This window comes from Culex pipiens, chromosome 3 (genome assembly GCF_016801865.2).
Source record: "Culex pipiens pallens isolate TS chromosome 3, TS_CPP_V2, whole genome shotgun sequence".
Lineage (NCBI taxonomy): Eukaryota > Metazoa > Arthropoda > Insecta > Diptera > Culicidae > Culex > Culex pipiens.
The window spans coordinates 65,218,520-65,231,424 of record NC_068939.1 but is presented as its reverse complement, the minus strand read 5'-3'; the positions used below and the strand labels follow the sequence as shown (position 1 = coordinate 65,231,424).

General features: G+C 37.9%; 1 protein-coding gene across 1 annotated transcript; it reads left to right on the top strand.

Annotated features, from left to right (window-relative positions):
- The first annotated feature begins 11,841 nt into the window (after positions 1 to 11,841).
- LOC120421653 (luciferin sulfotransferase-like) lies at positions 11,842 to 12,905 on the top strand. Its single transcript, XM_039584885.2, has 2 exons — positions 11,842 to 12,211; positions 12,267 to 12,905. Exons 1-2 carry the CDS (start codon positions 11,874 to 11,876, stop codon positions 12,886 to 12,888), a joined length of 960 nt encoding a protein of 319 aa, XP_039440819.1. The 5' UTR covers positions 11,842 to 11,873; the 3' UTR covers positions 12,889 to 12,905.

Sequence of the window (12,905 nt, the reverse complement as noted above, 5' to 3'; positions counted from 1 at the left end):
ATGCTAGGCGTTAATCAACCTAAGGCATTCTCCAGGATGCCCTCGAAAGACTGGCTGCGATAGGGTTAGATTAGATTAGATTAGATTAGTTATGGTTGAAGAGTGATTTTTTCATTCCCTTTTTATCACGAAAAAAAACAATTTCGCAAAATCAGAATTTTTAATTGTTGAGCAATTCTCTACCAAAACCGAAAATGGATTTTATTTGTATTTTTTTATTTGACTCAAACATTGAAGGGGCCTTCCCTATGAACAAATAAGCTATTTAGTGTCATTGGTTCACCCATACAAGTCTCCCTACAATTTTGGCAGCTGTCCATACAAAAATGGTATGTAAATATTCAAACAGCTGTAACTTTTGAGTGAATTTTCTGATCAATTTGGGGTTTTGGGCAAAGTTGAAGATATTGTTGAGGACTTTTGAGAAAAAATAGGTACACGGAAAAAAAAATTTGCAGATTTTTTTATCAACTTTTTTTTCACTAAAACTCAATTTCCCTAAATACTTATTTTTTTTTATTTTCGAGATTTTTTTATATGTTTTTGGGGACAAAAATCCGCAACTTTTGAGCCATAGAGAAACATGGTCAAAAAATCTGCCGCCGAGTTATGATTTTTTGAAAAAAATAGTGATTTTTGGAAAAAAATCGAAGTTCAATGCAAAAACAAGTTTGACATTATTTTTTAATGCAAAATTGAATTTGCAAGCGAAAAGTACTCTACAGAGTGATAAAGGGCTCCGTTTCAAGATATAGCCACCGAAAGTTTGATTTTAGCGAAATATTTGCAGTTTTTCAATTTTCAAAAATAGTGACCATGAGTGACCATTTCTAAAAATATTTTTTTTTTGAAAAGTTCAGAAAATTTGCTATAAAATTGTCAAAGAGACATTGAAGATTGGACCTCTGGTTGCTGAAATACAGCGGCTTAAAGAAAAAGAAACACGAAAATTGAAGTTTTCTAAGTCTCACCCAATCAGCCCACCATTTTCTAATGACGATACCTTAGCAATTAATGGTCCGATTTTCAGGGTTAATACATGAAACATTCGTGAATATTATGGGCCAAACATTGAATATTACGCCCATTTAAAATGCTAGTCTTGATTTAAAAAATATTTTTTTCGAAAAGATCGGAAAATTTCACGAATTTTTCATGTATTAACATTGAAAATCGGACCATTCATTAGTTGCTGAGATATCGTCATTAGAAAATGGTGGGCTGATTGGCGATAGTTCACAATTTTTTCGGTTATAATTGAAAAAATATTTTTTTATTAAAAAATTGGGATTTTGGGAAACTGAATTTTTGTTAAAAAAGTTTATTAAAAAATCACCATTTTCCGTGAACCTATTTTGTCGTAATAGTCCTCATCAATACTTACAACTTTGCCGAAGTAAATAATAAGAAAAAAACAGATTTTGCACCATCTTGCAAAATAACTCAAACATGTTCTAATTTAGTCACCTTAAACATATCGAAAATATTCAAAAATTAAATTCACGTTTTTGGGAACTCAACTTCTGATTATAAAAAGATGAATGAAAAATTCGGTATTCTTTTTTCCGCGTTTTCCTTTTTTATTACGAAAAGTCCTAATCATAGTCCAAATCGATCAGAAAATTTATAAGTTTTCATAATCATTCTGTATGAAGACTTCAATAGAAAAAAATAATGATGCAAAATAACTTCTTTTGACATCGGGGATACAAGGACAAAGTTTCATCCAGATCAAAAAGTACAAAGAAAAGTCGATTTTCGAAATCGGAAAGAACTACTCAAACACAAAATATTAAAACAAAATGTAAAGAAGAGCTGTAATAAAGCACGAAAGCATAATGTTTGACGTTTTTAAAAAATATTATAAGACAAGACATTATCAAGAGCCACATGATTTGCTGCAGTATTTATGGAATTTGATTAGTAATTCAAACATAAAGCCTAGTCAATTGCTTAATTTAGCGTTGCTGTTTCGAACTGAAATTATCACAAAGTAACTCACTCAAGCAACTGCATTCACTTCAATGCAATAAAATGCATTCCGAACGCTTCCGATGTGCTGCATTTGCTTGAGCTATATGAAAATAATAAATTATTGATGTTTGCTTTTTGAATTCAAATGCTAAGCAAAATTGAAAATTAATACACGATGGAAGCACGTGTTGCTGCTGCTAACATGCAACGTGACTTTTTTGCATACACAGCAAATAAAGTAGTAATCCAGCTGCGTGTAAAAGGCCTGCGTGTAAAACGAATTTTGCATTATTTTATGAAATTCTGTGTAATATTACACCCTGAAATATGTAGCCCATCAGTATGGGAAACCTACTTGATCGAAATGTCAAGCTCACATATACGTTTATCCTTTCCATTTTTCATCGGTCTGATGGCCGAGCGGGTTAAGGCGCCAGTCCGTACTGTAGGTGCTGGGTTTGATTCCCGTCCGGTGCATTTTTTTTTTTACAAAAATTGTACATGCAGTGTGTAATATTAAGTGTTTATTTTGACGAGGGTGATGTGCATGCTTTTGCATGCGATTTTACCATCGGATTTTTTGCTGTGTATGTTTGATGAAGAAGATTAAAAATCTGTGGTTATTGATCGACAAACGATGATCGTCTAAAACATAATTCCAAAAAACATTGCTTACATAATTCATAAACCTTCGATCAACCAAAAATGTTGTATTTCAATAAGACGGTAGGTTTGGAGGGCCCACCATCGATTGCCAAGTTAAAACCAAAAGGCTAAAAAAATCAAATTTATAAATTAATCATGAAAACCTTACATTGAGGAACCTTCACCCAATTATTTCCTCGAAACAAGTCAAATAAATTAATCAAACCAGTGAACCAATGTTGAACACGCTTCAATCAACCTTATGCCTCTAGTTGCTTGTACTACCTGACACCCTCGTACCAAACTTACACTACTGCTGCGGGGGAGAAAAATTACAGGTGTCAAAACAAAGCCAAACACAGCTTAATCGAAGCTTAAGCATTGTAGTTACACAAGTCCCATTGTGTGTGTGATTTATAAAGTGGGCTCAAGAGGAAAATCGCTGTAATTTCCACTTCCTTCGTTGGTGGTCAAATTTGATCAAGGCTTCGACATATTTGGGGTTACTAATTGTGGTTGAGTTCACACCACCCTCAATGTGATACGGTTTCTGATTGATAAATGCGCGCTCAAATTCACCTGCCACAGGCCGGATTCGTTATCATGAACTTGTAAAATCATTGTGGGCAAGCTAGATGAACTGATATGATGAAGTGAATACAAAAAGGTGATTATCAAAGGTGTGAACGCGTGAAGCTTTATCCAATTAATGGTTGAGGCTGTTTGTGCGCACTTCAACCTGAATGCTAGGGTAATTTTCCCGCAGCTCTGCTGCGCTGAGTGGGTCTTTGGGTCTTCAATTATTCTGCATTCATGAGTTTGTTTTTTTTTGTGAGTGGAGAAGATAAGAGGTATCTGAAAATTGCGTGAAAATTAGGTGATTTGCAGTATAATTACTCTGCTGTTTGAACAGCAAAACTGCTGTTACTTTATGGAAAAGGCAGAGTCTTAATTATGCATCGTTCTGTAAATTCAAGCTTCTTCGATGGTTCCTGATTTATATTTAACATTCACCAATATAAAAAACAAACATTTCGTCATTCTGATTGTTCCATTCAACCGCAATCATTTAGGTTAACCATGGCTAATAAGCTTCTTTCAGAGCAAACAAGAAAACTGGAGATCATCCAAGCTTCGACTCAAGCTTGGCCACAAAACAAGAGGAGCTTTGTCATAATCACCCCCGCCTACTAAGCACACGCTATGCTCTGCGTTAGAGCAGCAGCTGTTCAGACTCAAAACCATCACCAACGAGTGTATGTCTGCTCACCAGAATTACACAGAGCACATTACATAATCGATTACCATAACCTATAATAATCTGGTGGTGCCTTTTTCTCCAGAGCTGGGGCTGGAATGATCTCGGCTGGTAGTTGGCGGGTCTGCAGCATGCTTTCAACGAGCTTAGCATAAAAAAGAAAATAATTACAAACTAATAATGCTGCATGCTGCCAGTACTAGAACAAGTGGTTAAGTGAACGAAACCAGAAACTAGAAAAAGAAATCTTCGGCAAATTTGACGATCACTTTGGGCGTCTAAAGTCTTACCATTAAATGCTACTCGATGAATCCTGAGAACTTGTTACCTTTGACCACACTAACTGATGTAAGATGAAACACATTTCACGAAAAAGTACTGTCTTCCCTGGAAGTTGAGCCAATAATTATTGATAGCACCACTAAGCAGCACAGATTGCGCGACAAATGCTTAAATTGCGAAGGCAATCCCACGGCCAACTACCGTTGCTGTTTCGCGCAGTAGGCTTGCTATAAATTGTAATGTTTAATATTGTTAATAGGTAGCGTTGTCATTGTTGCAACGAAGTTCACTCATGTTTCCAGGTCCAATTAAAAATATCGAACGAGGAAGATGAAGTCATTGCGTCATCAGCTACAGTAAAGAGGTCCACTTCTAAACGTTACGATCGGTCGCTGAGCACTGGTTGAACAACCTGCTGGTCCGGGCAACGGGACACCGATTCAAACACAAATATGAACAATTAAACACTGGCCAGTCGATGATATAATTGCAACCTGATGGGTGAACAGTGTCCGCTGGGGGACAGTTTGTAGAGTGCCTTACCGGCTGCACAACCGGCTCGGTCGACCAGGTGCAATGAACGGTGCAAATATCTTAATCTGTGAGCCACTTGAGCAGAAACGAGTTCGAAGTCATGAGCATCGCGGCAGATTTGCATAACCGATTGTCCCAGGGTTTGCTAACGTAAGGGTTCGTTCAATTTGAAATAATTCTGATAGCCTGAGTGTTGATTCTAAATTTTATTTTAAACTTACAATTGCATGCAAATTTCTGTAATTGCATTGCGAGCAACTCCAATTTCATCAACATGCTTTAAATTTTGCATAATTTTCGCGGTACTTTACCCTCTAATTATTTCAGGTGTGATTTAAACACCACCAATTGCCACGCCTCAAAGTGGTTTCCGTTTCAATGACCTTGCAAAAGTATAAAAACAAACTCAGATCCTTTCCTTCTGTTTGCTCCACGTTCAACTTTCAACAACATCACGCACCCATTGATTAGGTACAGGCTTCCCGCGAAGTCCAAACCCACCGCTGGTCATCGACACTTCGGAGAAGACACACTCGTCGGATGGCAATTTCTTCGATCTCTTCGACCTGAACTTGCTAATCACAGGTGTCTGTGCAGCAGCCATCGTTAACCACAGTTAAGAGTTAAGTTAAGCGTGATCCGGTTTGGCACTCCCCCTTTCCAAGTGGGAGAAAAACAACGAGGAAAACTCGTTCGGAAAAATGTGCAACTTTCTTTCCGATTTGTCGCAAGTCACAGCACAGCAGGTTTATCGCGCATTATGTGATAAAAGTGAACCCTCTTAAAAGGTGTTACGTCAGGCCAGGACTGGTTCTGAAACGGTTTGGTGTGATTAATCTTTGACTATCCGGTGGATATCTTAATTTAATTTATCACTGCCGAGAGAATAAGCGCAAAACGTTAGAAAAATTAGATAAGGTTATTAATTTATTATAAGAAAATAACCTTAAATTAGAGGAAATACCCATTTTCGTACTCACACTAAGCTTTCTGACAAATTTTCATCACTTTTGCAAAACCATTATTAGGGAAATCAATGAAGGAGAGCTGCTTAATGTTGAGCTCTATATGAGTTTTAAATTTAAAAAACACATTATATAAACTGCTGACAGGATGGGTTATTCTTAAGATATCCAAAAATCACTTTTCTCCTAATTTAAAAAAAACATTTACCGTCAACTGAGTCGTAACTTCAAAGTTATTGTCTCAACCTTTGAAATTTATTAAAATAATAGGAGGCAAAACATCTAAAATATTGTAGTCCTGAGAGAGTGAGGATACATACATGATTCCTAGTCATCATTTAGAACTAACTAAACAAGTTTCCCATTTTATGTAAGTGTCGATAGTCTCTTCAATGTCAACTGTAAACACATATTCATCAGCTCTGTCTGTAACAGCCTTTTAAAAATAATTTACTAACGCAAAGTTTTTTCTATTGAATTTCAACAGATAAAACATTGCTTAAAATCGCATTTTCACTTTACTAAGGTGTTTTGTTTTTGTAAAATACTTTAATTATCAAATACCATATTTTTTCGAAGATACTCAAATATTCATAAATTGAAATATGAGTATCAAACGACGCGAAGATATGAATGTATTATCAGAGTTTTGACAAAGAACTTTGTGTTAAGGGATCTATTCCGGTGAGGTGTCAATCCAGAAAAACGAAAAATGGCGCGCGTTACGAAAATGTTGCATGCTTGGTACTGGGGAAGTGGTCTGCAACGCAACAAGGCACAATGGTGCAACATTCTCGCGTGACGGTTCCACAAAAATTTCATGCGAACTATATAAGCTAACAGATAGCCTCTGAACAATTTTAGTGTATGCCGAGCATCCGTCAGAGACGGATCTACGGTGGTAATTTTATTGCTCACACACACATGCACACATTGAAAGACACAGGTTGTGCATTAACTTGGGAGGAATTCTGTTCTAACGAAGATTGTTACGACGGTCACTCGAAAACCAGAATGATTTGGGGCAATGGGGTTGGGACCAAACTGGTAGGATATTGACCACACCCGTAGTGGCCAGTGCTCTGGAGAAGGTTCTACGGGGGGGACATTTATCGAACCATACGACTTGGGGCAATATGGGTATCAAAATTCATGGTTTTTGATACTGGTGTTGAAAATGGCCATTTTGACAGGATTGGCCACACCCGGAGTGGCCATTGCCCTGGGGAAGGTTTTACCAGGGGGTACATTTATTGAACCATGAGACTTGGGGCAATATGGGTATCAAAATCAATGGTTTTTGATACTGGTAATGAATATTGCCATTTTGACAGGATTGGCCACACCCGGAATGGACATTTTCCGAACCATACTTGTGTTGACAATATTTTCGTGTTCTGGCAATTTATATCCACAGAGGTGCCAATGATTGAAAATTTTCAATTAGAATGAATTGTACAGGATTAAATAAATTGGCAAAGAATTAAATTATAAATAAAAATAGAATGATTTTTTTGAGTTTTGTACACAGTTCTCTGTCATATTGGTCATGTAGAACATAACCACCTGCACCTTTTTTTGTAAAATACTTACATTTTCACAAAAACCCGTTTTTTTTTCAAAAAGTCTTGAATTTTCAAATTTTTTATTATGTAGATATGGTTCTTTGTGAAAATACAAGTATATCACTAAGTAGCTTTAATTAAGTGAAAATACATGCACAATGTTGGTGCATTTGATACCCACTTAGCATATTATTAAAAATGTATTGTTTTTGAAAAACATCGCTGATTTAAGAAAATTTGAGTATTAAACCGGGACCCGTGGTGTAGGGGTAAGCGTGGTTGCCTCTCACCCAGTCGGCCTGGGTTTGATCCCAGAAGGTCCCGGTGGCATTTTTCGAGACGAGATTTGTCTGATCACGCCTTCCGTCGGACGGGAAGTAAATGTTGGCCCCGGACTAACCTAAAAATGTTAGGTCGTTAGCTCAGTCCAGGTGCAGGAGTCGTCTCCCTGGGTCCTGTCTCGGTGGAGTCGCTGGTAGGCAGTTGGACTAACAATCCAAAAGTCGTCAGTTCGAATCCCGGGGTGGATGGAAGCTAAGGTGAAAAAAGAGGTTTGCAATTGCCTCAACAATCAAGCCTTCGAACACTTAGTTTCGAGTAGAAATCTCGCAATCGAGAACGCCAAGGCAATGCTGTAGAGCGATTAATTTGATTTGATTTTTTAGTATTAAACTAAAACACTAAATGAAAACACGTTCAGAATTCACTTCGTTTGATACCCACTTTGCGAATTATAAAGATTTGAGTATTTTCCAAAAATGCATGATTTTTTTATATTTTACAAAAAAATAACAAAGCAAAAAATTGTATTTGGCGTAAATTTTCACTTCACGAATTTTAAAGTAAGATACTTTGTAAAATTATAAGTGTTATACAAAAAATACTCTAATTAAATGAAAAAAAATTCAAACTTTCGCTGCATTTTATTTTAAGCAAATTATACATAGCTCGCTTGCGCGCGAAAAATGCTTATTTTCTTCTCGCTCGAATTCCAACACTGCCAGGAGAAATTACATGCAAAATTTTACTTTTATTATAAAATTGTAATCATCAGGTGGCAGAAAAATACAAAAAAAATAATAATAAATGTAAATAATAGTCTCAGCATATGAATGCAAAAAAGTGATTTGAAATTCATTTTACACTAGTTTAAATGTCTCGCAATCATTAGTCTTCAATAAATGTAATATTTGACGAAAACAAAAATTACAACAAATAAAATCTTTGAGCAATTTTCTAAAATTTTGGTCATTCGATTTTTTTGTATTTTTAATCCGGGTGAAACTTTTTTGTTGCCTTCGGTATGCTCAAAGAAGCCATTTTGCATCATTAGTTTGTCCATATAATTTTCCATACAAATTTGGCAGCTGTCTAATCTAATTTAATCTAATCGAACACAAGCGCAGCCAGTCCGAAGAAAGCATTCGGGAAGAACTTATGGTTAAATTACGCCTCAAGTTCTTTCTTGTCATTATTAATGATTGCAGTACTTTCGAGAACCCCCGAAATGTATTACACTCACTAAAGCGGCCCGGCCTACTGCGTTGCATTAACTGCAAGAGACAGATTCTATGAACGGAACCCACATTTCATGGAATCAGCAGGGGAAGAAGAAGAAGTGAGGACATACCGTATCAACCACTTCGAGTTATTTATAGAATATGGTGTGTGGTGTGTGTAGGGGAATCGTTGGGAGAGGGATTGTTGTATTGTATTATCTATTATTGTTGTATTACCTTGTGACATTATTTCACCACTACGGATTAATTCACTCAAAGGGTGTCAACCCCTCGGTGGCCGAGTCTACCAATCTGACTACCAATCCAAAGGTGTGAATTCGAATTCCACCTGATTCCATGCGTTTTTTGTTCATATTCAAAGTTCAATTAGAGTCGAATATTTTCAATGAGACCGGTCGGGAATCGAACCCGGAACCTTCCGCTTATGAAGCGGGAGCCGTAGCCATTAAGCCACGGGCCGGTCTCCCATACAAATTTGGCAGCTGTCTATATAAAAATAATGTATGAAAATTCAAAATTCTGTATCTTTTGAAGGAATTTTTTGATCGACTTGGTATCTTTTGCAAAGTTGTAGGTATGGATAAGAACTACACTAAAAAAATGATACACGGTAAAAAAATTTGTGATTTTGAATTTGACTTTTTGTCACTAAAACATGATTTGAAAAACACACTTTTTTATTTATTTTTTATTTGTTTTGAGGGACCTAAGATGCCAACTTTTCAGAAATTTCCAGGTGTCTCTTTGACCGAATTATGATTTTTTGAATCATTACTGATTTTTAATGAAATCGAAAAATTGGTCACCAATTTTTTTCAACTTTTTTTTTCGATGCAAAACTAAATTTGCAATCAAAAAGTACTTTTGTGAAATATTGCTAAAGTTAACCATTTACAAGTTAAAGCCATTTTAAGCTAACTTTTTTGAAAATATTAGCAGTTTTTCATTTTTTTAAATACGTGCTCTTGTTAGCCCACATTTGAAAAAAAAAAAACTGAGAAAATTCTCTATATTTTGCTTTTTGAACTTTTTTAATACGACCCCTAGTTGCATCCGTAAAATTTTTTTTTGCATTTTTTAGATTGACCCAAACATGCTTAAGAAGGTTTCTAATCGTCAAGGAATGCATTTCAAATTGATTTCAGCTGATTGCTCTTAAATTTCTTTTGAAATATTGATGTTTTTTTGAATTTTTTTTAGGCCCCCTGATTTTTCGGGCCAACTTTGGAATGGAAGATGGAGGGGGGGGGGGGGATTTCCGTGAATTCAAAATTAGGCATGATATTTTGAGGGACCAATGATTCATTCAAGTAATATTTGACCTTACCTTAAAAGTAATGCCTGAATAGTCTTATAAATTTCGAATTATTATTTGAATTGTCCCTAAATAATTTTGACGTATACACACAAGGGGTTTTCTTGTAACCACCATGTTTCTTATTCCACCATTACGCCAGTTGAGAAGCGAAAAATTAAAGAAATTCTGAGACGCCATAAAATCGGACGTACAATTTTACATTTATGTCCCTTCGACACCAAATTTCTAAACCTTCACCATTTCAGGCTGCAGATAATTGCAAAACATGTCTTTTTTCGAATATTCAAAAATGGAAGAACGCTCCTCCGTCAATAGATATCGTAAAGTGGAGCTCGAATTCGCGTTAAAAGCCAAAAACTTGGCTTATTTTTTCTATCAACCTTGTAGTAAATTAAACGGTTTGAGACAGGACAATAATTACCTCATTACTGACATGGCCTTAGCTGATCTCTCCGTTAGAATAATAAACCAAAAAATAAGGTCCAAGTAGAGCAACAACTTCAGATTGCAAAAACACATCTGCATGACTTACTTCCCTTTGCAAACTTCTTTTTTTTATTTCACCAGGTTGATACCTGTCTAACATTTTCCGGCATGTAATGCCGGCAGCAGCTTCGTTACGCGACTAAAACTCTCCTTTTTCTCACGTAATCGCCTTTACTGCACACTCTGTTGACACCCAATCCAAAACCAGTTCACGATTAAAGGTCCATCACGAACTTTACAACCATCTGTCTCGGAGCTCGGGAGACTTGATTCACATGCAAATGCCCACATTCAGAGGACTGACTCCATTTCCCACGTCGTCGATGGTCACTTTGTCAGGTTATCCAGAGGAAGACAAAAAAAGTGTCCTTACGTTGATGTTCAAACATAAGTCGTAAAACTACACCGCAACTAGTTACGACGAATACCGACGAGTGTGTCAGCTCAAGCAAAAAAGTGGCAAAATTCATAACGCATTTCAGTGCCCAATTAACGATTTTTCGCACATGCGAGCGGCGATCGTCTGCTAGCCCGTCAGTTTGACCACATTTTGCCGTCCATAACAACGCCCAACAGCGCGGCGGATCTTGCTGAACAAGTAAAGCGTTGTACTAACAAACACTGATGTTCAAATTAATTGAGATTGGTTTTGTCCAATTGTTGAAAAAATATTTTTTGGTCGGAACATAATTTGAAATACATTTGACATTCGTTTAAGATATACTTTGAAAGTTTTTCCAAAATCTAGAAATAAACATGTTCAAGATAGCTGTCTAAACAATTTTTCACAATACCAAATACAGAAATTGCGCGAACGAACAGGCTCGGTAGAGTTTATAGGAAGGCACCCAGCTATATGGACTAGCCCGTTTATTGATACTGGTTACACGGCGAAAGGAAGACAACTTGCTCGTTTAGTAATCACGGCAAGCCCCCCGAAAGCACACTTGCACTCACGTGCGTACCCGCCAACCGGAAAATCTTATGCGATTGCTGTTGTATTGATTGATTTGTGGTTCAGGGCGATTTTGTGATCGAGCTTTTTCTAGTTTTTCAAACGGGAATTTCTCCTTTGCTTGAAAACCACTGGTTTTGAGAAAATAATAACGAATCAACAAGTCAAAGACCTTTGGCACCATTCTGAGCACTAAGTCTACAGCAGTCTCATTCAAACCGTATCCCGGCAATATCTCGGCTCAACTTCGTTCTTGCCTCAGCCACAACTGTGGTTTGCCTTGAGATAAGACAGGTCGTCCCAATGAAGTCCCGACCCGGCCCGTTGCCATTTCACGCGATCAGTTTCGCGTCGACGTTCAACCAGCAAGAATGTCTTTCCAATACACCAGCATAACCGATCCCGAGTGGCTCGCGACGAACCGTCAAACCGGCCAGGATGACTACATTTTGGTCAAACCAACGGACTACTCGAACGTCCCGATCGCCATCCCAAACTGGGAACCCCTGCCTTGCTGCACCTCGACGATGTTCCGGAGGTACGAGCGTGAACTGCTGAACTTCCAGGTCAAGTCGGATGACGTTTGGATTGCGTCCTATCCGAAAAGTGGAACCACCTGGGTGCAGGAGATGGTTTGGTTGATTTGCAACGATTTGGACTTTGAAAAGGCTCGAACCACGGTTATTCGGGATCGGTCCCCGTTTCTGGAGTAAGTTGCTGGTAGATTTGTCGTTTTAGGGCTAATAAATCAATTTAAATTACAGAGTGAGTACAATCTTCGACATCGGCGAGGAGGAGAGTTCATTTGCGTTCACCAGTGAAGCACCGAGTCCACGTTTCATCAAAACCCACCTTCCGGTAGCGCTGCTACCTCCAAAAATCTGGACAGTGAAGCCGAAGATCGTGTACATCCGGCGTAACCCCAAGTCCGTTGGCGTGTCCTATTTTCATCACTCTGTCCGGGCAAACTTCAACGGCACCAAGGAAGCTTTCATCCGGATGTTCATGAAGGATCTCCAATTTTACTCTCCCTTCCACCAGCACGTAATCGAGTACAACGAACTAGCGAGCTACGACAACCTGCTGAACCTGTGCTACGAGGACATGAAGCGAGACCTAAAGTCATCGGTAATCCGAACCTGCGAGTTCTTCGGCAAAAACTACTCGGACGTAGCGATCAACGAGCTGTGCCGACATCTCTCGTTCGAGTCGATGACCAACAATCTGGCGGTGAACTACGAAGATGTCTTCCCCGACGAGAAGTTCATCCGGGAGGGCATGATTGACGGGTGGAAGAAGGAGCTGAGCCCGGAATTGATCGCCGAAATGGACCAATGGACGGAGAGCACCGTGGCGGAGAAGTACCGACATTTGTTCAAGGTTTAGTTCAAATAAAAACTCAT